Raw genomic sequence first — 25308 nt, 5'->3', positions numbered from 1 at the left:
AATTAATCATCCTATTATTTATGTGCTAGAATCCAATCAACATAAATTCTTCCTGGCATTATGGATGCTTCTTGATAATGATGTGTTGATTTATATTCACCAGCAAAGTGATTTCCTTCACAAGGAACCTCCACTCAACATGAGAAAAATGAAAACATGGAAAAGATGCAACATATTTGCACGCGCATAAACAGCTTAGATGATGTCAAGCTCGGCAAGGACCATGTTATGACATTTTGTCCATCGCGTCATTATTCACGGCTGCAAAAATGTTTGCACTCTTCAAGCGCTATCTGCATAACTAGGTTTTCAACATCATCACCAGCAGCATTTGGCAAATAAATCAACCCGTGATAGTTCACCGGCTTGAGATGATGAAACCGATCGGCTACGGACCCTGTCATGGGCGCGTGGGAGAAAATCCTGGAATCTATGCCAAACAAGCGCTCCACCTTACTTAACACCTTTATCGCATCGTAAAACTCGGAAGTACATGTTCTCTTCCTCACCGCAGGCGAACTTGCGATCTTTCAACAACCGTTTCGCCGCATAATGTCTCACGCGCAGGATCAAATGATGCGTGTCAAAGCGCTGCACCACGCCGCGCCATCGCACCGGTACTGGGCTCCCATCAGCACCTCCGACACGGTATCATTTGTACCTCCTCTGGCGTGGTTGGACGCAGACGAAAACCATGTGCTTTCTTTGGTTCGGGCTGATCGGGGCGGTCGGTTGATCGGTTTTGTGTCGCACGGCCGCCGCCTCTGTCGTCGTCGGGCGGGGGACAGGTTTTTTTTTCGGTGGGCTCTCCTGATCTTCGTCATCGTCATCGTTTTCAGCAGACTCATCTGTTGTGGGTCTGGCAGGCTACGGCTGCTGCAGTCGACTATGGTCGGCCCTCGGTGTGGTGGGGAGTTACCTATATTTATCGATACAAACAATGCTTCCAATATTCAGTTCGAGAATCAGCTTCCTCCAGTGAATATCGGAGCCATTTTTCGGTGAAAAATTTGTTTCTGTGATTGGGTCTGTGAATTGTCCTGTTCTTTCGAGAATGAAGATCTTAGTGGTAAGTGGGTTGTGATGTGACGATCATGGACGATTGTTTTTTATGGACGATTATTGGACTCGAGTGATGAAATGGGAATTTTGTGATACAGTGTTCTAGTGAAAATGTCAACGATTCTAAGACGAACTGTTTTTCTTTCGTGAAGGTTTTGGCTTGTGTGGCCATGGCTGCGGCGCGGCCAGAGGCTCCTCTTCAAGGTTATAACTATGCAGCACCACGACCAATAGTGCACGGAGGTGTATCATCTTCAGCAGTACATGCCTCATCTCATAGTCATGGTGGTGGTTACTACACGGCACAGGCTCCAGTACATGTGGCCGCTCCTGTACATGCTGCTCCTATCCATGTGTCAGCACCAGCTCCTGTATACCAAGGAACTGGCTTTGGTTCCGCCATCTCCGGTGGTGGAGCATTCGATAGTGGCCATTCGGCTGGTTTCGGTGGTGCTATCTCCGGTAGTTCTTTCTCCGGTGCCTCTGCCTCCGGTGGCTCCCTTTCAGGTGGCTCTTTCGGCGGTGGCTCCTTCGGCGGTGGCTCCTTTGGCGGTGGCTCCTTCACTGGCGGCGCTCAGGCCTTTGGTAAGTCATCTTAACAATTGTGTGCATCGCATTTACAATACACTCTATATCCGAATTTTGAATCTGCAGCTCCCCAGCAAACCGTGGTCCAGAAGCACATCTACGTACATGTGCCACCACAGGAACCCGAAGAGACCCGTCCCCAGCAGGTCTTGAGCCAGGGAGTGGCCCGTAAGCACTACAAGATCATCTTCATCAAGACACCGAACGTGCAGCCATCGGCCGCCCAGATCGCTCTCCAACAGTCCCAACAGGAGGAGAAGACCATCGTCTACGTGCTGGTCAAGAAGCCCGACGAGCAGGCCGATATCAACATCCCGCAGCTGCCGTCTCTGCCACCAAGCAAACCCGAGGTCTACTTCATCAAGTACAAGGCCAACAAGGGTGCATCCCACGGTGGACTGGTCGGTGGTGCTATCGGTGGCGGCGCCATTGGTGGTGGAGTGGCCTCTGCGGGACATGGATTCGATGCTTCGTTGGGCTCCCTGGCATCCAGCGGTAGCGGTGCTTCGTCGTCCGTTGTCGGTGGTGGTGAGTATTTTCTTTGCAACTCGTGATTGTGGGCTGTGTGGGAATCGATGAGGAGAGACCATGTGATTCTAAGTGTGTCAGGTTTTGGCTAAAACGGGCCTTGTCAGATAAGTGGAAATATTTTTGCGACTGCCGGAAACCCTTCTACGAAAAGAAGTTGCATGGAATCAGCACTTAACGATGAGTGTTAATGTGAGTTTAAGTGAAACTTTGTTGATTCTTAAAGGATTCACTTTTTACTTAACTTTCGTTACGTTAGAATTTCTGTATTTGCTAAATTTTATACAGCTTATTAATGATTTCATTTGTTTATTTGTATGCAGCTATTTCTGGTCTTTGAAATTATTATTAAAAAAAAAATAGTTCACCCTACAAAAGATTCAAAACAATCGCAGAAAAATCGGGCAGTATTAAAACAGATTTTAAAACTGAGGTAGATCGGGAAATTGATCAAATCCATCAGGGTAAAATGGGTGTATAACGTCTATAAACCGATTCTGTCAACTTCAATTAAAAAAAATAGGTTATACTTTGGTTTACTTACGGAATCAAGTTAAATACATGACCTTCACTACAAACGGATATGACAACTGTACTTTTAAAAGTGACACTTTTAAAAATTGTCACCAACAATTCTTTTAAGTCGGATGTTATTCAAAATTTAATTTTTGTTTCTCCTTCATTACTTTATTGGACTTTATTTATTTATTCTCAATATACTCCATCTGACCGAAGTCTTAATGCAGACTTCTCCTACGTTGTTCTTGACACTGCTTATATAGTTTTGGGCAGAAGTGTGGGGCTGACATCTTTGAAAGAAGTAGCATTGTTTATCATTTTTCTTTCAATGCCTTAGGTGTTTCACGAAGTCTGATCTTCAACACTATGTTGGAGTTTCGCTCGTTGAGGTATTTTTTGGCCAGAAAAACGACGCTTCTGGCGGTATTGGTTCATAGTGAGCAAGTGTACCTACTAGAGTGCTTCAAGTTTTGACTTTTTTGCTCCTCTATGCTAAAACGATGTTATTTGCTGTTTAAATATTCCTCCTAAATTATTAGCTATTATTAACGGGGTTTCACATAAGTGGCGATTTCTATAGTAATTTCCATACAAACTTCTAATTTTGCGTGCTCAGTCAAATAACAACCAAATTAGCTAAAAATTTAAGAGGATTATTACAACTGCAAATATCATCGCTTAAGCATAGGTCCAAATTTAAATCACTAAAATGTCCACCTTTCTCCACCACATCAAACTGTAATGTAGCAATGTCACATTCCTCTCCCGGGAACTACTCCGTTTTGCTGGAAATTATTCGTCTAGCAAAAAGCACTACGGTTTCGTCAGCCACTCCAAGTATAACTTCCAGGCGCTGGTTTTGACCGACCGTATTTTATTGACCGTTCCATTTATGTGCCTTCCGAACATCGTACACGTGGAAGCCAGCACGTGTCCTTCTTTTTAGGACAAGCCAGGTGAAAATATTCGCATTCCTCGCCGAATCGCGATTCGAAAAATTCCTCCATCAACTCTTGAACGGACTTACAATTTTCCTGGACCTCGCCGGGTCAACTGTCTTTCGTTTTCTGCCTTTTCTGTCCGTCTGTCTACATTATGACTGGCCGGCTCCAAACGTTGAATGTCGGATTCTAAGGCATTTCCCGAACAACTGTGGAGTTGTATTTTTCAAATTAATGCACATGGCTTGCACGCTAAAAATGAACTACTCAAAACTGAGTCGAATCCGACTCATTTTCACTAAAAACGGGACAACTCAAAATTTGAGTAAAAGATACTCGATGAGTACTATCCGTGAACACTGTTTTTGCAAAATACGTCACTTTTTTCAGATTACGGCAGCCGAGCTGTTGATGTAGAGCCAATAACGACACTGCATGGGACGGGCACCAAATGCCTCTTTTACTTCTGGGTCTAAAGGCGTTGGAAACGTGGGAAAGTTTTCGGTAAGAGATTCTCCGTCTTATAACATTTAGCGTGGTCGAGCTTGCCTTCAGAAATTTCGGAAGCAAACACTTTCTGAGCGTTCGGTCACTATAGACATGCAATCGTGGCACACCGTTTTACTCAGAAATTGTTTGCAAAATCATGAACGCCAAATTTGGAAATCGGTCCTGGAATGAGAAACTTCGCAGTTCACTTATTCTGGAGGATTGATAGTCCTTTCGTGAATTTCTTCACAGAACCATAGACACTAAAAGTCGAGTCAAGTACGAGACACTGAAGACAGCCTCACAGTTGAGGTCGAAATACGTATCTGTAAAGATAATTTTTCATACACACCAAGTATTTCTATCTCGAGTTCGGCAAGATCGGGCATCGCTTAGCTCATTAAGCTCCAGAAGTGAACTTGAGCAGAAAATTTTGTTTATTACTGATTTTCGGCAAAATATTTACCGTATCTTTCCAAATGAATGAAACGTAACTTTCACTGAGATCTAGGCAAAAATCGTGTTTCCTGAAACTTGGCGGTGCCCACCTCGGGAAAATAAAAAAGCGTTTAATTAAACGTTTCTACAGACTGCGAAGTACCAGACCTTTCAAATTTTTCTTGCTGTGAATTTCAACCTCCCTCGTCTATTTTGGTAAGTGCAGAGGGCTTGTACCGAACTGTTTCTCGATCAACCCACAAAGAAACAGACGTCTCACTTTGAGCAAAATGCAATTAAAATCATCGTCACGGAAACCTTGTCGCCCAATGCAAAATCATTGGTTGTGTGGCCAAGCGGCAACCAGATGGCGGTAGTGCGCAAACGTCAAAGACAAGCAAGAACTTTGAAAGCGCCATCGCCAAACTTAAATCATCAAATAACGATTAAACAAAACTGTTTTGAACAAAATGGCACCGAATTTATCGATTTCCTCGATACAGGTCAATAGTTTTTGGCAAAACTCAACACCCTGGGGAACTTCCAGTACAAAAAATGCAAGCAGTACTCCAAAATTGCTCTTCAAAGTGCATGTACATATTTTGTTTCTGAAACAGACGAAAAAAATTGCGTTGCATGCATGAAAGACCTTCTCCGCATCCTCTCCTTTCGATGCTTGAGAAAACTAGGTGACTCAGAAGCGTAATTTTAGGCAGTGATATAAACTCACTGGTCATATTTGACGATTTTATAGTCCTGAGATCAGAGCTATTCAATATAATGAGATTTACGCAAGCATTGTACTAAGAACTATTTTAAGGGCTCCAATACATGTAAAAGTTTGTGCTGTAATGGTAGAGATTTTTAAGGCGAGGCATTCGTTGGATCTGAGTCGTTTTTTGGGATCTCAGACAGCTCTGTTGAAATAGAGCTAAACGAATATTTGATCAGCTAAATCGTACTAAACTGGGAAGCACATCCCTATACGAGCCAATCCAAAAGGTTCGTATCTGTAAGCTTACACCTAACAAATAACAAAAAGGAATTTCACCTACACCGGTCTAATAACTGGACACTGCCCTTGCAGATACCATTTACAAAATATCGGAGCAATCCTCTCCTGAAATTGTCGCTTATGTAACGAGGAGAGAGAAACATCCGAACTCACCCATCGTAGGACCAACGTTCTTGGCAAGCCCTTTCGAGGCCCTGCTGACATGAGAATTTTATTTCCTAAAGATGTGGTGGGCTTTTTAAAGTTAATCGCGCCTGAATAGGGGTATTACTGTAACTCCTAAATCATCTATAATCTGGTCTTTAGTCACAAACATGTTATTACTAATAACTCTGTGTACTCCACAGCAAAAGTGTATTCCACAATAGTTCAAAAAATCTGGAGGCAGTGATCTTCACTTGTCAAAAAAAGCGTATGCACTTCAAACGAAAGATGAAAGATGAAAGATGAGATGAGATTTATTTGAACGAACGGCATTGACTTTATTATCATCAGTCGGAGTTTCTACTGTCCGTTTTTATGGACCCAAGCAACCAAAAGTTCAGATTTTACTTCAATTTGTTCCTAACCGAACCTATTGGTTCACTTTTGGTTCACATTGAGCTCCAAGCCCCTTTAACCGAACTTCAAAGTTAACTTCTGCGCTCCCATGGGAGCGTATGTATGGTGCACCATACAAAAATTACTAAAAATGCGAGCTGATTAAGCCAAAACATCCCATCTTATCCGTACTTTTTGTTGCTTGGGGATGGTTTAATAGCGATCTCTACAGTAGCGATGAATACGCGACAGTAAAAGATCAGTGCAACTCCCTATCTAGGCCGTCAAAACGCATCTTCTTGAATCACTCAGCGTAGAACAACTTGCAGGCTATGGGGTTGGAGAAAATTCATGGACTACAATGTCTGCTGAGTTTTGGAAAAGGGCCAACTCTCTCAGCGGCGCAAGGAAACGAACTTTGGTCATACTTTCGGTTCAAGTTTCCCAGAGATTTCCGATTAGACAACTACCGCCGATAAACTCGCTACGCTACGAGCGCTCAATAGGCGGAGAATACTACGCTCATGCTTCAACCCATGTAGGAGAACAAACTAGGTTAACACCTCGTCTGCAAATCGAATGTTTGATTTCGAACAATCAAGCGTTGTACATACCAACCCAAGCAGTTTCGTCGGAAAACCGTTGTGCCTTTTTTAAATTTTGAACTCCCGGTATTTATCGAGGACCGATCCGCTGTTGATCGGGCCTCATAAAAATCTACCTAGTATTGGTCATCGAAAGACTTCTCAAGCGATCTGTGACTGTTGAAGGGTTCGTTGACAAATTATCTATCTCACCGGCAGATGTTAGATTTTCTAACAATTCTGTATATAAACCTACTAAAATCTGTATAAGAACTGGGCATATACAAAATTGTTAGATTCTTATACAAATATTGTATAAGAATCTAACAATTTTGTAAGCTTTTCTAACAATATTTGTTCGTGTGCTTACATTTTTTGTATAAGAATCTAACAATTTGGCATATGCCCAGTTCTTATACAGGGTTTGGTAGATTCTTATACAGAATTGTTAGAAAATCTGACAATCGCCGGTTGGGTGTATCTATGATAGTCGAACACTCTGTCCATAGCAAAGCCAAATGTAATGTCATATCCCAAGTAATCAAAAGTTCCTTTAAAAGTACGTTTTTCGCTTAATCGCTTAATTTCGCTTAAAAAATGCGTTAAACATTCAGAATTACTGCAAATTTGAAAAAATGAAAATCGTGTAAAAACAGAATCCAGTGTACTTATAAAGGAACTTTTGGTCACTTGGGATTCCAGGTCGCTTGTTCTTGGGCCGCCAGTCGTCAGTGTCCCTGCACACCGGCCGCATCCCAAGAAGCACACAATCCTCCTCGCATCTTACTACAAAGTTTCTGATATGTTGCAAAACACTTTGAGCTCAGCTGAGTAGAATTTTGTTTTCAACATTTCAAAGAATAAAGGGCTTTAAATCTCAAGGTCCATGGTTCGATTCTCAGTTTGTTTTTGTGTTTTTATTTTCATTGTAGCTGCAAGATATTGCAAATAGGTTCCACCTCTTGCGCTTTTTGTGTGCAATGGAGCTCCACAATCCACATATTCGTCGCATTGTACACAATTCTTTTAGTAAGTCACAGCAAAGTTGTTGTTACTTGCTGAGAAAAACGTCGTGTTACTTGGGACGGGCATCTTCCTTCATTGCACACAGCCAACGACGGGGTCTGCCCAGGAGATGACGTCCTCTTCCAGATTCTCTGCTAAATGTGACTTTCGTCGGTTTCTCTTTCGACGTACTACATGCCCAGTCCACTGTAATCTGCCGTATTTTATTTATTCGTAGGAACCGTTACGCTTGGTGTAACCCTCTCCGCCTTTTAGCTTTACGTATTTTGTAAATAGCCCCGCACAAAATGCATGACAGAAGTTTGTACGTCGAGTTCTGAATGTTGATTTCTTTGTAAATGTTAATTTAGAGCCCTCTTGACCGCATTCAGTATTTTAGTGGCTCCACATCTTGACTGTCGTCGACCATGTTTATCTCATTTCGTAATACAACAAATCTTCGAAGTGCGTCTTCAACCTTGTCTTGTCTGTCAGAGAATTGCTTACTCGGACATTGCACAGAGTGCGCTCTGATGCAGTATTGTGCCGAGCGCCATTTACAATCGAGTGAAATCTTCGAATTATGATCAGATCCATATCCTCCTGCGGATCAGCTATCATACTCAGCTGTCTTCCTACCCTACCCTGATTCTGCATATACATGCTGGAGAATAGTGTGTTTGCGTCCGAAAGATTTGACAACAGAAGAAGATTGTCGCTGAAGTCACTGGCGAAGCATCTTTTGCTGGCGATAATAGGGCGCAAAATGTCAACGTAGGAAAAATCAGTACGTTTTGTCAGTTTTGTACCCAACATATTTGGGAACGAGAACAAAGGGAACCGCAGCGACAATCTTACTCTATGGTTTATTACCTCTAGTGGTGTGACAGATGATTTAGCGACATTGAGTCTCATTCGGTTGATGCTTTTCCAATAGTAAGCAGGCAGATTGGGAGTCCGTAAGTAGCACCTGGGACCCTCCTTAGCCGTGCGGTAAGACGCGCGGCTACAAAGCAAGACCATGCTGAGGGTGGCTGGGTTCGATTCCCGGTGCCGATCTAGGCAATTTTCGGATTGGAAATTGTCTCGACTTCCCTGGGCATAAAAGTATCATCGTGTTAGCCTCATGATATACGAATGCAAAAATGGTAACCTGGCTTAGAAACCTCGTAGTTAATAACTGTGGAAGTGCTTAATGAACACTAAACTGCGAGGCGGCTCTGTCCCAGTGTGGGGATGTAATGCCAATAAGAAGAAGAAGAAGCACCGGAAAGAAAAATCGTGGAACAGCCTCACGAGTAATAATTGCAAAGTACTGCACTCAACAGGTTCGGAACTCTAATGGATTCCGGGCTATGTAGGTTTAGGAGGCAACGAAGGAGCTGACATTCTGACAAAGCAGGGATTAACTATAAATACTAGAATAAGAGATCGGCGAAGACGCCATCTTGTTTCCAATCGAACCGTCAAAAGCGGTTCCAATTCGACTCGTTTACTTTTTGCTTCCACACTGAGGAAAATGGACGTATGATTTTCAATCAAACGCCTTATGAAAATTTGCCACAAGGAATCGGTATGAATTTCAATACATTGCCTTATGATGAACGATGATTTCGCTTAACTTTTCAAAGGCCCTAAGTAACATTTTTTTTATGATTTAATTTGAATACTACAATCAATAGCTTTCATGTTGTTCTGTTGATTGCGCTATTCAAATTAATTCATGAAAAAAATGTTACTTAGGACCTTTTGAAAAGTTAAGCGAGATTTTCATTTTAAAAAAAGTAAAGTGCGGCAGACTGGGTTCGAACCATTTACGTCAGGGTCAGGAGGCCGGTAGATAGACCACACGCCCATCGACGCTTGAATACTCAGGAAGTTTACTACGTATAAGAACCACTCTTGGAGGAATGATCAGACGATGATTCATAAGGCGCCAGTTATGAATTTCACTAGTCCAGTTCGCTGAGTGCATAAGAAGCAAGCAAAAGTTCAAGTGCTGCCTGTAATATTTTCACGATTTCATGCATTTTCATACGTTGCCATTTCTACAGTTTTTCACTCCGCCGGTCTCTAGTTATACACGCAGAAAAAACTACGTTAAAAACAAACATATTCTAGGTAAATCCAAACAATAATTCTGTTTGTTCTGGCATCAAAATAAATATGTTTGGATCAAACATATTGTTGCATTTGAAGCGAACGAAAACTTTCTTTTGAATCAAATGTGCGTTTCAAGTTGTTTCAACCAGCTAAATGTTTGAAGCAAACATGGATATTATTGTTTTGGTTCGGTCATTCATAATATTTTCTTATCAATTCTACCAATTTTCATATTCTGGTAGCATTTGACTACCAGATTTCACAATTCTAATCGTTCATATTTCATTTACTTACCTTTCTGTACCTGCAAAACATCCTTATCATCAATTTGGAAGCAAGAAAAAATATTATTCCACGCTTTGCTCCTACTCCTTTGTTGACCTCCGATCGGATCCGATCCGAACTTGAGTTTTTGTTTACTTTTGAGCGAGCGAGCGAGGGGCTGCCCACTAGTGTTCGTATAAAACAAACAGGGATTTAATTTATTTTTTAAAATAAATATGTTTGATTCAAACATTTTACCATTTTGGAAGTAAACATGTATATTTTTGAAGCAAATGGATGAAATTTGTATCCGTGTAGGGTTGTTAGGATTAACTAGTCCTGCAGTTATTGTCAACAATCTCCTCCTTATAAATGATGTGGTACAGCGATATAGGAAATAATTAGCAGAAACGACAAATGCGTGGAACAACTCCATCGCACTAGTTCAAAACAAAGAAAAATTGTTTTTTTAGTTTCCCTAGAAAGCCTTGGTTTTGAAACTCAGATTTTAATGACGAGGAATCAAGAACATTTAACAGGATACCAGCCGGTCACGATTTCTCAAATTACTGGCTGGCTAAAATGCGTCTAGCGTAGTCTGAAACGGAACACACGCTCTTGAACTGTATAAAATACACCCACATCTGAAACTACTGGGAAACTGGGACAACCACAGACGGATCCAGGATTTAGTACGAAACCAGCAGCAGCAGGGTGTAAACCACGAAGAACTGAAAAACATTCTAAAATTTTTACGAATGTCAAGAAGGCACCCATTATGAAAACCACGTGAATGACGAATATTTGCAACGATGGTAACGACCATCCGTCACAGTAATTGGCGTGAGGCACAGTTCCTCGGACCAAATGTCAAATCCAAACTGCAACAACAACAACAACAACAACAACAATTCGGTTGATGCGGCACCATTCTGCAAAGGAGTCAAACTGTTGTTGCAGAAATAGAATACACCCGATTCTGTTTTTACACGGATTTTTACACGGCAAATCAATACAAATTATTTGTTGCAAAGTTGCTCCATTTTGCATGATTTGTCGAGAATAATAAAACTTTTTGCACGGATTTTCCGTGTAAAAAAGAATCGATGTAATACAATTTTGAGTCGTCGGCGTATAATAACCGGGGGTCTGATGTTTTGGTTGTGTTTTCGTAGTATAGATGCTTGTCGTGTATGAAACTGTCAGTCTGGAACGCACCTATCTCTTTCTTTATCATGATTCTCCTTATGGTTGTCAGTGCGGAATTTTCAATGTTGGCTACGGAACGAGCTGTGGTGGAGGTATACAAGTGTCAGTCCCGTGATAATAACTTCAGACTTTTCAAAACAAAGTTGACGTCATTCATATAAAGCAGAAACAGAAACGACCAAAGATGGCTACCCTGTGGAAAGCCGGATTGGACTGCAAACGGTGAGGAAATGTGAAATGTAATTTGTCAGATTTTGTAATGGCAATCTGGTGATTCATTTTGTCGAATGCAGCAGAAGGGTCTGTCTATTTGTCTTATTACACAGGAAGTGAAGCACGCTAGGTTAGCGGTTGTTGAACGTTTGGACAAATCCCATCTTAGTCGCTTATGCTACGTTTTGACAGGGCAAGTGAATTGAACAACTCAGTTGAATTCAATTGACTTGGCAAAAAGTTGAACATGTTCAACTTTCTTTTCTGAACGAATTGTGAATTGAATTAAGGTGTTTACACGTTCCATTCGCGCTCGATTCAAGCGATTTGCTCAATTCACTTGCTTTGTCTAAACGTCTTGTCTTGTCTTGTCTTGTCTTGTCTTAGCACATGCACAGCCAGTATTGAAAAGCATCCTGGAAATGTCGGTTGTATTCCCGAGCATTTTCTTGTCTGCATTAATATTTGCAGCATATCATAAATATGACACAAGTATTAAAACGGCCAGGCCCACCGTGCAGGCTTGAATTTGGGAGAAAATCCAGAACTCCCCGGCAATCAGATTATTTAGTAATAAATAACATGATCAACGAAGAGTTTTGAATCTACGAAAAGGAAGAAACGGGGACAGCCGTACCAACCGTTTCACATTCAGGGGGAAAGATGATTGACGAATCGTTGGGAGTGACTTTGCTAAGAAGATTAATGTACACTCCTTGGGTCTTCGACGTCTTGGGATGGGACACAGTTTTTAGTCTAGTGCCCTGGCTTATACACTGATGGGCTTAAGTATTCGCATAAATTCAGATAGATGACTATGAAAACATGACGAATACTTATGTACATCAGTGTACACTCTCAAACCTAGGTTTAAGCGCCATTACTCGCTCTCTGGAACGAGAAAAAGAAAAAGAAATTAAAGCGATGAAAAACAATCGTAAACTCATATGACGATAAAGTTAACTATATTTTTACTTACAACATCTCCATATTTCCCGTGCTTGGAATCGTTTTTTTTTTAATTACTCCCGTCACAACACAATTTATTGAAATTGCTTACCACAAATTTTCGCGAAAAGTGAAGAAACGAAAGAAAAAATCACCAAGAAATCCGAGTTCCGTTTGTCTCCGGTTTCCGTTTAAAAACTTCTCGTAAATTGTAAAAAAAACAAGGGGAGATTTTAATAAGCCACAAAATTCAATTACAAATACAGTTTCAAACATCTTCCAGGCCAAACGTTTTCAATTGCTATTGTACGTGACGTGTTCCAGGTATAATCTGAAATTCACTTGCCTTGTCTAAACGTAGCATTAAAGTCAACTCGTCAAGAACAATCAACTCAAATAGTTTGCAAACGGCGCACAACGCAGATATTCTCCGGTAGTTTGTTACGGTTCTCTTGCAGCCTTTCCTTGAAAATTGGAAATGTATATGACTGCTTCCAGCAAATCGAAAACACCCCGGAAGTCAACGAGAGGTTGAATACTGCAGCAGTACGCGGTCTGCAAGCGATGGAATACCACCTGGGCCGCATCCCGTGGAGTATTTCAACTTCTTACTAGCAACTATTATTGAATCGTTTGTGATGACGAATGGCTGCCTAGAGACAAGAGCATTCCTGGTGGCAATAACTACATCCCGAGGGTCGAGAAACTCATTAGTAAATACGTTAATGAATTTAGTACGGAACAAATTAGAAATTTCGTTGGTAGCTTCGGATAAACCGGCAGTCATCGTTAAGGGCAATCCAGATTCCTTCCGTTGTTCGTTGACGTACCACCAGAAACTTTTGGATTTATTTCTGAGACGACTTTGCTAACGATTTTGAAAGGCGTTATAGAGATGATAGTTGAGTTGCTGATATTCGGAGTTGGCTTTGATACAGTTTGTTTTCGTAGAGCCCGCACGATACTTTCTGTGTTGTCTGAAAGCCGTTTCACTCTTTCCAAACTTTTGAGATGAGCATTAGACCAGGCTGGTTTGGTCGGTTCTGGTATGGATCTCACGGGAACAAACTGGTCGATGACGTAAAGTAGTATATTTGACATGGTCGAAGCAGATAGGTTGACGTCGGAGTCTCGAAGAGCCACATCCTTGTCAACTTGAGCAAAAAAGGCATTTATCCCGTTAAAATCGACCTTGTAAAAGTCGTTTGAAATGGTTTCAGACGGCTCGTGAAAGTGATGAAGCGGTTTTGTCTTAACTCGCATCTGGATGATGTCTGACAATCTTGACGAGCGGTGATGGGGCCTGTATAAACGAACTGCTCTAGCGGAGGTCGCTGCTAACGAAGAGCCGGTCATGTATTCCGTTGTTTTCGTTTTCTACATAATTCATCTGTAATAATGATGAAGAGGGTTCAACTGATGTTGGTATATCGGAACTACTTCTAACGGCGTTACAGTCTTGGATAATCGAAAGAATGTTTTAGATTTTTCCCGACGTTTCGACTCTTTCGAGTCTTCTTCAAGGGAGAACGATTTCGTAGAATTCTCCCTTGAAAAAGACTCGAAATAGAGTCGAAACGTCGGGAAAATCTAAAACATTCGTTTCGATTATCCAAGACTGTAGCGCCGTTAGAAGTAGTTCCGATGATTCAGCTGTCTCAGTCCAGCTGTGCTATACGTGTCAAGCAGCAATCGAGACGTCTGGCCGATCAGCGATCCCGAAGCAATCGGGAAGAAAAATCCCGACTTTTTGCGCTACCAATTGATTGTGCTCAAATTGAAATCACCAAGGATAATCATTTTGTCCCATGGTTCTAATTGCGAGACCGCCCAGTTAAGCGCAGCGAGGTCGATCAACTCCGCATCATTGATTAGATCGGGAGGGATGTAAAGAACGTAGATGAAGAGAGTGGCATCAGCAGTAGTTACAGCGAGCCACAACTTACCAACATACGAGTTGTCAGGAGGACTCACTAAGCGAGATTTGAAGCAGGAGCGAACAGTTAACAGAACACCCCCTTCAGTGTTTTTGTTACTGTTGGAAGATAACCTATATTGCCGATAAACGCGGTATGATTCGTCGAAGAATTGATTTGCGGTGGTATTATTGTTGAGCCAGGTTTCCATCAAGGCATAGACGTCGGATCAGCGATCGCTAAGGGCCAAATGGTAATCGACAAGAGAACTATTGATCCCACCGACGTTCTGGTAGTATATCAAGACATTCGAATATGCTAGAACCGCACTCCTATCACCGGAAACATTCGGTAGTGTGGAGATGAACTGTACAGAAGATACTGGGAACTGATTTTAACGGTTATAGAATTTCGGAAGACCCCGTCTCTCAACTCAGATGCAGACCCGATATGGCTGCTGGCCGCTGGTAGTGGTGGTTCGTCTGCGTTGAGAGTATTACGGGCTTCCTTACAGCTAGTGTCGATTGTGCGCCCCGGTGGAAAACTAGATGAATGGGTCGCAGCGGCTTGATGATGAGGTCCTGAAGTACTGTGTGATGCTTGTAGGTATGGCATTCGGGTGCATTCGCTGAAAATCGGAAAACTTTCAGACGGAGATAGATATGATGGCTGATCATACTTGCCAAAAGTTGGTGTCCGGCTCCCAACTCACACACAGGGCCAGGACGGTTGCTGTTCGCTGGCTAGAATTGGCTCGACTGCGTTGAGTGGAATATAGGTGTCAAATGTGCGTTCTGGATGAGAACTAGATGAAGAGAGACTTGACTTTGTACTGGAGAAATGATAATTGATTCTTGTAAGTGCGGCGATCCTGTTCGTTCGATGAAACTCGGAGTCAATTCCGAATAGATGTTAGCAGAGATAACAGAAGTTTGGTTTGGTGCGAATAGGAAGCTTGGAATAATTTTAGGCGACCAACCAGCAGAGGTTGAGAGTTGATCGGCGATGCTGAAATATAATTCGGCAACAGACGATACATTTTGTCGATAACAAATGTACTCGCCTTGAATTACAAGTTGGGAGTCCCCTAATCTGCTTCTAAACTCAGGACTTGGACGACTATGGTGAACGCTGGCTGAGTAAGAGGAACTGGGGACCTACAAAATGCTTTTATCGGTGCGTCCTGGTGAAGAGGTCTCGTGCATCGTGGGTGCTGAAATTTAGATTATAAGTTCCGAAACATAAGTAGGTGTCCGCCAACAGGAGAAACCGTGACGGTTGGTATATTTAGCAGCAGCTTCCACGTGTTTTTTGAGCTGGTATCCTCGAATTCTCGAAATAGAAGACCCGTAGGCCATGTATTTGCATTAAGTGCGACTTCACGGAACTTGGGGTCAATCCTAATTTTGAAAGATATGAAGCTCATACTTTTATTAGTGTCAATGAATGAATTATTGGCAGTGGCTGATTTTCTACCCGCCGCTTCCACATCCAGGCGCTATCGTATATGCGCATATAGCCAGCAAGAGTTAACCCCCAGAAATTTGTATGGCGAAAGACATCTAACGCGGGTTTTCTCAAAATGAGGAACTTTTCATGAAAAACTATTTGGTACCGGTTATGAAGAATGGTGTCCGCTACTACGCCTACCAAATATTTTATCGATGAAGCTGCTTAATTTTGAGAAATCGAACCTTAGATGCCTTTCGCCATACTGATTTCAGAATGTTAACTCCTAGTGTGCCGCTGTAAGCACGCTCAAAGCAGGCGATTCATTATTGGCAGTGGCTGATTTTCTACTCGCCGCTGCTACATCCAGGCGCTATAGTATATGCGCAAAATAGCCAGCATGAGTTAACCGCCAGAAATTTGTATGGTGAAAGACATTTAACGTGGGTTTTCTCGAAAATAGAAACTTTTCATGAAAAACTATTTGGTACCGGTTATGTAGGAAGGTGTCTGCTACTACGCCTACCAAATATTTTTTTGATGAAGGTGCTTAATTTTGAGAAATCGAACCTTAGATGCCTTTCGCCATACTGATTTCAGAAAGTTAACTCCTAGTGTGCCGCTGTAAGCACGCTCAAAGTGGGCGATTCATTCTTTTCTTCACTAGCCGGACCACTTTGGTTGAATCTTCACACTGGATGCAGTTCTTCACCAGTTTCTTGGTGCTTTACAATGTCATTATGTGTCATTATTTTGGTACCGACAACGAGTGGTTTGGATGGCAGCAGTCCATTTGCATGAGGTCGTTTAAGTGGTGGTTGGCGCAGGCGCCCTCCAGACCCAGGATTAATAGGAATTAAGTGAGCGATTCCTCGTGTTGAACGAGCAATCGGCTTGCATATCTCCTTTCTTAGTTCCGAGTGGGCAAACTCCTGATCGAATTGATGGCGTATCCAAACGACAAGACGCTGGCCTTGAAACGCGGGACAACTGGTCACATTATACTAAATTAGCATCAGAAAAGATAAAAATAGTCAGCCGTAATTTTGTAACTGTCAAAGAAAAAATAGAATTTCAAGAGGAGATGGGGCCAAACCGCCACTTCCAGTCATGGTCCAAGGTTGGAATAGATAGCATTCGTATTTTCTACTAGTTTAGCATCAGAAAACATAGAAATAGTTAGCCGCAATCGATTTTATGTTGTAGCTGTCATAGAAAAAATATGATTAAAATATGATGGCGAATGAAAAAAAGCACCATTTGATTTGTCGTGGACAGGGCCGGATTTAGGGGGGCCGGATCCTACAAATCTTATGTACCAAAACCAAGCTTTTTTGTACATTTAGGGGCCCCCACAAGCTGTCGGCTCCGGGCCAGCTCAATCTGGCCTGGTCGTGGATTTTGCCTTTAGGAAAGGTATTTTTTCGGCGCAGCAAGTAGCCGTAATAAATAGGTACTTTTTTGGTCCGATTTTCCCCACTGTGCGCTGGCTGGTTTCCATAAATCAGCGGAAGAAGCCATTACAAAACTTTCGTAACGATAGTTTGAGTACAAAATTATTATGATGCGTATTCTAAGTGGTATTCCACATAAATATCAACAAACCTAATCAGTCGCATTTGTTTTAGAACATGACAACCAACGGCGGCGATGGATTCGTATCCAGCTGGGTCAGTGACCTCTCTGCCGGCATTTTTTCGGGGTTTTGTTTTGTCCCGATCCGATCGCGATGACCACGCGCATTTGCTTACATCACATTCACACATTCTCGACAGAGCCGGCCGACGACACCACCCTGCTGGCTGGACCAAGAACTGGTTCCCTCTGCAGCCAGCAGCCTCCGTCTGCGGGGCGGCAGATTTGTTCTTTTCCGATCCCACCCGCAGGAGACAGGTTTTCGCTTTTCGTCGTTGTCGGCCGCCTTGCCGGTTTGCATCGAAAGCGAATGTGTTATGATCGGCTTGTTTGGTTGACCCCACCGTTGTTGCGTTGGCTGGAGATTCCAGACACGATGGCTGATGATAGGGCGCGTGGAACACGTGATACCGTTATTCTGCTGGCGTCATAAATCGTGTCGTTTGTCGTTCGCTTCGGGTTGAGGTTCTGTCGCCTTGGATGGAATTTCAGAGTTAATTTATAACACCCGGCGTTGTAAAATTGTAATTATGTGGCCTGCATTTCTCAAGAAATGTAACAGTATTAGGTGGTAAAGGTAATTAGAAGTTAACTTAACGTGGAATGATGATGAGATTCTTATTTATTTTACAAAACAAGAAAAAAATAAAGTTGGCAGTCGTCGGGAATTGAACTCTGATCTACCAATTAACACCTATTTCCATGGTCAGGGACTAGTCTACTAAGCCATTTCCAAATCAGGAATGACCAAATTAATTCCAATAAATTACTAGTTTCCCCCATTATGTCATTCGCCAATTTTTCTGAATGGTTATTCAATCACTTCAGCACTTCATAAATCTGTCAAAATGATTCAATCCTTCCGTCCTGTAGTCGGTGATTCAGCACAAACCTGTTCCCACAGTTTCAGACGTGAATGAAAAATCAACTCCTTTATCATGTAAAAGGTCCCGATCATTAACGGGATCGCTCGACGATGTCTCGGTTATTACGCAACGGACCCCTCCGCTCGTTCGCTGCGATTGCTGCCTTTCCATTTATTATAATTTTCAAGAAAAATGTTTATGCGAAATTTTAACATTGGTAACTGATCAAAAGACTCCGCCCGAATCGCGGAGGCTCAGGTCCCGACCAGACCACCAGACAGAGGTGTCGCAAAAGGGCAACTTTCGCTTCCCACAACCAACCCTTTTTCTCTCGAAGCCTCAAAGCTCGGGGATCGGAGCCCATTGATAAATCATCGGCGGGCGAGCCGGTTGCACGTGACATCTCGCGGTGATCCTTACCCAACCCAAAACGAGATCTGACTGAGGGAAAATAAACAGAAATTTTTCAAAATTAAATCACCAACACATGGTCGACGGATATTACCGTAACACATTTACATAATCTCGGAACTTCGGGTCCAAGAGATGGCATGAAGATCGAAGGAAGCAAAATGCAGACGACGAATGGGGAATCGGCAACAATGCGCGCATTGCGTGTCTTTGACAAACATAACGAACCAGTTTATGGATAAAGCTTGCCTAATGTCAATAAATTAAGAAGTGTTGTTTGTTGACATCTTTATTTTTCGAAAAAGACCTGTAAGGAGAAGAAAGCATCAGAAACTTTCTCCGCCCATCTGGTTGGAGGCGAACTTCGTGCGGTTTATATTCGGCGAGGTCGGATTTGACATCTTCCCGAGCGATGTCCGATGACGGCGGTGCGGTGGTCGCAAAATTAGCATAAATATCGGCGCAACGCAGGCTGGAGAGCGAAAGCGATATGTTTCCGTCGTCCGGATTACGGCAGCACCAACAATAACAACACCTACATCATCATCGGCAGAGATGCCATGATTGTCAACCTGACAGATGATCGATCGATTTTGGTTTGTAGAGGTCTGTCGTTCCACGAGAGAGCCGGATATGGTTTTGGGGGTTTCAAATTGCAGAGTTATGCATTATTAAGATTATTGATAGGGTTTGGTGTTGACATCGCGGAGGTCTTGAAGAAGGCAAGCATGTGATAAATAATACGAAATTGGCGAATTTCTACCAGCGTAGTTTGGAGCTTGGTAGTCGTGGAGACTTGGAAAGGTTTCGTCGTTAAATATTTATGCTATTTTAAGGTATTTTTATGAGATATTTCGAATATCTAATGAAGATTTCGAATGTCCAATACGATTTGATATCGCTATCGAGTTGAGATTTAGAGGTAAATCTTTTTTTAAATCTTGGAATCAAAATTGCAATCTGAGCCTAAACAAATCTCCCCAAAGAGGGATGTTGTTCAGGCATGTTGTTTGAATGCGATTGGGAAGATTCGATAGAAACATAACCTTAAGAGTTTTCGGGTAGGAGGTTATGCGTTTGAATTTCTAAATCTAGGAAAAATGAAAAGATTTGGCAAATTATGCCATATTTACAAATATGTTTTGGAAATAATGTTCAAACAGCTGCAGCTGTTTTAATGTTAAAAGTCTCGATATTTTCAGTCGTCAATCCCTTTGTTATTGACTTTTAGAGGGTTAACTGTACTACATTATCCATTTTTATCTTCAAATTTCATTCAACTAAAAAGTTATAAAAACAAAAATCCTACACAGTACAGGTTCAGTAGAGGGTTGATAAATTTAGTAATATTCTTTTCAAGGGAACTGAAAGTAACAAAAATAAGTGTCCTCATGAAGCACCACTCGCTCATTTGGTATTAGTAAACTATTTTTTCATTAACCCCTTGCAACGATTGTATGAATGGATCAAGGTCAGCATTTTGTTGTTATGGTCACTGCAAATATCACGGCCTACTGCATTGCATAACCGTATGCAAATTTTGACCTTTTTAGTGGATTGCAAAACAAACGATCACCTAACCTACTTTTTTTTCCTCGCTCCGTATTCCATTGATGGAAGCGATCTTCAATGTCTACGACCGGGTGTTCGTGCATCCTCGTGCGAAAAGCATTTTACTTCCCACTTCACACGCTACGCCAATCTACATAATCGCGTGCCATCCGTCCAACCAGACCTTGCCTACGGTGTGCGACAAATGCCATCAAAATGTTAGATAAATATTTATTATGACGATTTCTCTTGCGGTGGTTTTCCTCCTTCATAGTCGGTGAACAGCAATTAGACGCAGTTGTCTTCCTCATTTGATTGTCATTACCACTTCGTCGCAATTGCTTTCGAAGTGTATACAAACAGGCGATCAAGCTTTGTGGGTACAACGACGAATAGATCACGGGCATCATTCAAAATTTAAATACTTATGACAGAATTATGAAATTTATCTTTTGAAGATTACCTCTGTGCTAACACCTTGATTGCCCACTTGCTTAAGTGCAGCCGCATCTTCACTCATTTAAACCAAATTTCGCTTTCTTTCTTTCATCCATCCGCACCGAACAGGCGTTCCACACACGGATTATGGAGCCCCCGCCGCTCACCAGGGCTACCCCTAGGAGGTCACACCGATCGAGCCCGACCCAAAGCTATCCCCTAACGGCTGATCCATCCGCGATACCTCCGTATTTGCTTTAAAGCTAGTCTAGTTAAGTGCGTGCGAGCGAGCGATTGCTGTAGGTGCGACGACAATACTCGGTTAGACCCCCTGATGCGTTCACAGAGCAACGCAAACCAATTGAGACATCGGACTAAACACGAAAACTGAGGGCTATTATTAGGCACGATCGATGGTTCTATTCGGACCTGGGTGCGCCGCCGCGGCTGCCATCTCTCCTCACGTAACGGTGACAGAGGAAAGATGGTCACCCTGGCAACCATTATCTCATTTGCACAGCCTACTAACACTATAAGCACTCAGGATCGAAAGCCATCCTCGTGCCTACGTGGAAGACTAATTTAATTTAATGCTGACAATTTTTCGCTGTTAAATTATTGAAACATACCCCGAAAAATAGTAATTTTTAGATAAGATATGTGTAGAAATGATAGAGGAGGAGAAACAAATTGTTGCTTATATTTAAGTATCATATTATAGAACGAAAATAAAAGAGAGATTATACAAACAAATTAACTAACGTACGACTTTTATTGAAACAGTTATCACCTTACATTGTAAACATATGCCGTTCGAGGCTAGTGAACAGTCGAACTCACTAAACATTATAATGAAAAAGCACTAAAATACTCAGACAGTGGCCGCTGCCGCAGCCGTCAAGCTAAACAGCTTGAGAAACTTGTGGTAGATATACTCGGACAGAACCGACCTATAGCGGAACGCCATAGCTGTTGCTGGGAGGACTCGACGGCGCTCCGTAGTCTCCGCCGATAGACGGAATGGGTCCGATGCCGCCGCCGCTGGGAGCGCCGCTCTCCGGATATGGACCTCCGGCGTTCCCATCCTGTTTCTGTTGTTGTTGTCGTTGCCAATGTTCATAGAAGAAACACGTACGCGAGAAAGAGAAATAAGGTTAAGAGTTCAGAGAAATTTGACAATGGGGCTGGAGTGGGCGAAATCACCTGCGTTTTGTAACGGATGAAGTACACTTCCGGCTTGGATGGGGGCGTCGGAGCGGCAGTTGGGATGACAATATCCGGTTGCTCCTCTTGCTTTTTGACCAGTACGTAGACGAGGGTCTTCTCCTCGTTCTGGGGAAAGGGTGGGATCACAGGTGGCGCTTGAGAGGGTGGCGATGGTGCCTTGATGAAAACGATTTTATAGTGCTTCTGCGGGGGTGGGACGGAGATGGGTTTCCTGGAAATAAAGAAAGAACGATAGAAAATCGCATTGTTTGGGTCCAAAGATATTGTACGACGCATTAAAATAATCTGCTAGAGCGACTACTTTTAATCGCAGGCAATAATTAAGGTTTGATTTTCAAAGAATTCCAGTTTTATAATAACACATCCACATCCTCGTATGGAAAAAAAACGAATATAGATTGGCAAAAAATGGAATGTCTATTCTTGAGTGAAGCGTGGTCTAGGGTGGTTCAAAAAATCGATTTTGCTCCACAGTGCTCATCTAATTCTTTACCATGTTCTGAGTGTCCTCTGAAAATTTGAGCTCATTTGGATTAAAACTGATTTAGCACAAGCCGTTTCAAGTTTGCATGCAAATTAGTATGGGGAAATTTATTTTTTCATTATACTGTTAATGACGTTCCCCCATTAAGCGCAGGTTAAAAGAAAACCTACATAGCTAAAGGGAATACTCAACAGCTTTCACCCAACGAAAATCGCATGTTGATTAATCACCCCAATAATTAGTAATCGATTTTAAGACAGGTTGCGAATCTTTAGTCATGATCGTTAAACTTCTTTGAGGGCATCACTGAAATGTGCAGTGCAACATAGTAGACTGAATTTGTGTGTGCTATCTTTCGCGCCACGAGCAGCAATGTTGCCTGTTGATGAGTTATGCAATTAGCTCCAGAAAACCACGGTATAGATTAAATTCGATTACCAATTATTGGGGCGATTAATCAACATGCAATTTTCGTTGGGTGAAAGCTGTTGAGTATTCCTTTCAGCTGTGTAGGTTTTCTTTTAAGCTGCGCTTAATGGGGAAACGTCATTAACTGTATACACCCAATATTTTTTTTTACACGGTTGGTATTCTTTAATTTCCCAATTAACCTGATTTTCCACAGCTTTTTAAATACCATCTGAATTTTCTTTGATTTTTTGTGATTTTTTTCATGGGATTAACTCATAGTTTCATTAACGCTAAAGGTCGTAATCAACTAATACCCACCCGTGTAAAAAAATAACTGGGTGTAATGAAAAAATAAATTTATCCATACTAATTTGCATGCAAACTCTAAACGGCTTGTGCTAAATCAGTTTTAATCCAAATGAGCTCAAATTTTCAGAGGACACTCAGAACATGGCAAAGAATCAGATGAGCACTGTGGAGCAAAATCGATTTTTTGAACCACCCTAGTGGTCGTACATATGCAAACTTAGTGCTATATATACAGTCGCCACTATATACATAAGGTCAAAAAATGCAACGAGCAACGGCTGAGATATTAATATTCACAGTCTATCATATTTTCGTGACGGTCTCCGATTCTCGCAATCGTAAAGTGAATCCCAATATTGAAAAGTCAGACGTAGTCCTACGTCAAAAACGATGTTTTTGGCGTTACCGTGATGTACGGCCACCAGGCACACTAATCTTGGCCTCGTCTGGAAATGCCGAGCAGGAGAATTCGGACCCTGATGCAGACGAAAATCGTCACCAAGCGATGAAGGAGTGCTTCTCCCTTGAAAACGTCGGAGTTACCAAACTCAACGAGCTGCTGCTATCTGTTGAAGATCAACTTGTCCTCATGCTCCTCCAGTCGCATACTCACCGCTGGGATGAGCGGTATGATTCCATGGCGCTTCGGCGATTACAATGCCTGAACAAGGGGATTGGCAAGGAACCGGAGTTGCAGATGAGTCCACATATAAAAATTGATGAGTAGGGGAGAATCTCCGGCTGGCTGTGGGCCACCCTGCATAACTTTTGACGCTTAACAGATACACGACAAATCTAAGCTTTGTCAAATTTGTAGTTTGACAGTGCGTATAATTAGAGACAATACCGCATATGGTTTCTTGCTACAAGCAAACAAAAAAAATATCTTAAAAATTTGCTTGTGTTCCTAATTTTTGTCGTTTTTCATATGCGATTAACCGAAGCAAAACATTGCAAAAAAGCGAGTGTGATTCAGTAAATTAAGTGTACTTTGCGATGTTATATCAAATTCCAGTGAAATGTTTGTGTTGTGTAACCTAGTGCTGGTTGTGGGCTACCTTATGTTTTGTGTTTGAAGTGTGTATTTGAGCATAAAGTCTATATCGTTGTGGATGATAGCGTAGCATATTTCAACAGTATTTTTTTATGGATTTTTGCACCCAACCAGCGGATGGCAGATTTTAAAGACAGTTCTGCATAAGAGCCTTACAGAAACTGTATAATATTTTGGCATGTACAATTTCGGAAAATTTTAATACAATTGTTGTAATGAAATCTTAAAGTTTTTTATTATTGTAATACAGTATCTGTATAAAAAGCTTACAGAATTGTATATGCCAAGAAGTTATACAATAATTGTCAGATTTGTATTCTGGGTGGGGGATTCGAATCAACGGGAAACAATTTTGATGCTCCGAGCAATGCCACCAAACGATATTTAAGCGACGAACAGTTTGCAATGCTATAACACTCCTCCGATATTACAGATTTTGAGTATGACGTTTTGTAGCAATTCGCTCGTGAGTGCATCAAATGTGGTATTTTTTGCCTTTGACGTACAACAAAATTAAGAGCTATCATTTCACTCCAAATAACAAACCACCTATCCGAATCAGTTTTTTTCCGACTTGTATACAAGTGCAATAGTTTTGTTTTTATGGCTTGTTATGATTCGAAGAGGTTTTTGCCTCTCTTTTATCATTGTTCGTTATCTATCGAGAGCGATTTCTGCAAACCCTGTCTGTGATGGAAGCATATGTGTATCGTTTTCCATGGCACCGTGAAAAAAAGGAAGTTCAAGAATTAATTACACACACTCCTTTTCAGGACTAATATCATTTGTCCAAGAAGAGGTATTGACCGTTAGGAAAAATCTTCATCAAGACAAACAGGCTAGGGCAATTTGATCTGCAAAAACCACTCCGGTGGTAACCACCAATGCTATGGTCTTCCGTTGAAAACGCTACCAGCGCTTTCATGATGCTCTGTGCACTCCACGCCATCCGCTTAGCATGAAATCTTGTTCGAACTGAGGATTAGGTCCAAACCCGCAGGTTGCTTGATTTTGATGTCTGTGCTTGCGATGCATGTACGTAATTGGTTGGTTTACCTATTTCTAATCTTTTTACCAATTATCGATAATAAATAGTTGAAAATCGTTATTT

The 25308-nt window shown here is 41.9% G+C and overlaps 2 protein-coding genes across 2 annotated transcripts in view; one reads left to right on the top strand and one right to left on the bottom strand.

Annotated features, from left to right (window-relative positions):
• Positions 1–916: 916 nt before the first annotated feature.
• On the top strand, positions 917–21422 carry LOC134205744 (keratin, type II cytoskeletal 1-like). Its single transcript, XM_062681310.1, has 4 exons — positions 917–1069; positions 1215–1647; positions 1717–2178; positions 20842–21422. The coding sequence occupies exons 1-4, from the start codon at positions 1055–1057 to the stop codon at positions 20892–20894; spliced, it is 963 nt and encodes a 320-aa protein (XP_062537294.1). The 5' UTR covers positions 917–1054; the 3' UTR covers positions 20895–21422.
• Positions 21423–21465: 43 nt separating this feature from the next.
• The window catches only part of LOC134205745 (uncharacterized), a 45904-nt gene continuing 42061 nt past the window's right edge, over positions 21466–25308 (bottom strand). The window contains exons 4-5 of the mRNA XM_062681311.1: positions 21916–22150; positions 21466–21803 (exon numbers count right to left, since the gene is read on the bottom strand). Coding sequence (XP_062537295.1) covers positions 21663–21803; positions 21916–22150 — 376 coding nt within the window. The 3' untranslated portion in view covers positions 21466–21662. The remainder of the gene's footprint in view (positions 21804–21915; positions 22151–25308) is intronic.

This window comes from Armigeres subalbatus, chromosome 1, assembly GCF_024139115.2.
Source record: "Armigeres subalbatus isolate Guangzhou_Male chromosome 1, GZ_Asu_2, whole genome shotgun sequence".
Lineage (NCBI taxonomy): Eukaryota > Metazoa > Arthropoda > Insecta > Diptera > Culicidae > Armigeres > Armigeres subalbatus.
This window is presented reverse-complemented; position numbering and strand designations above follow the sequence as displayed.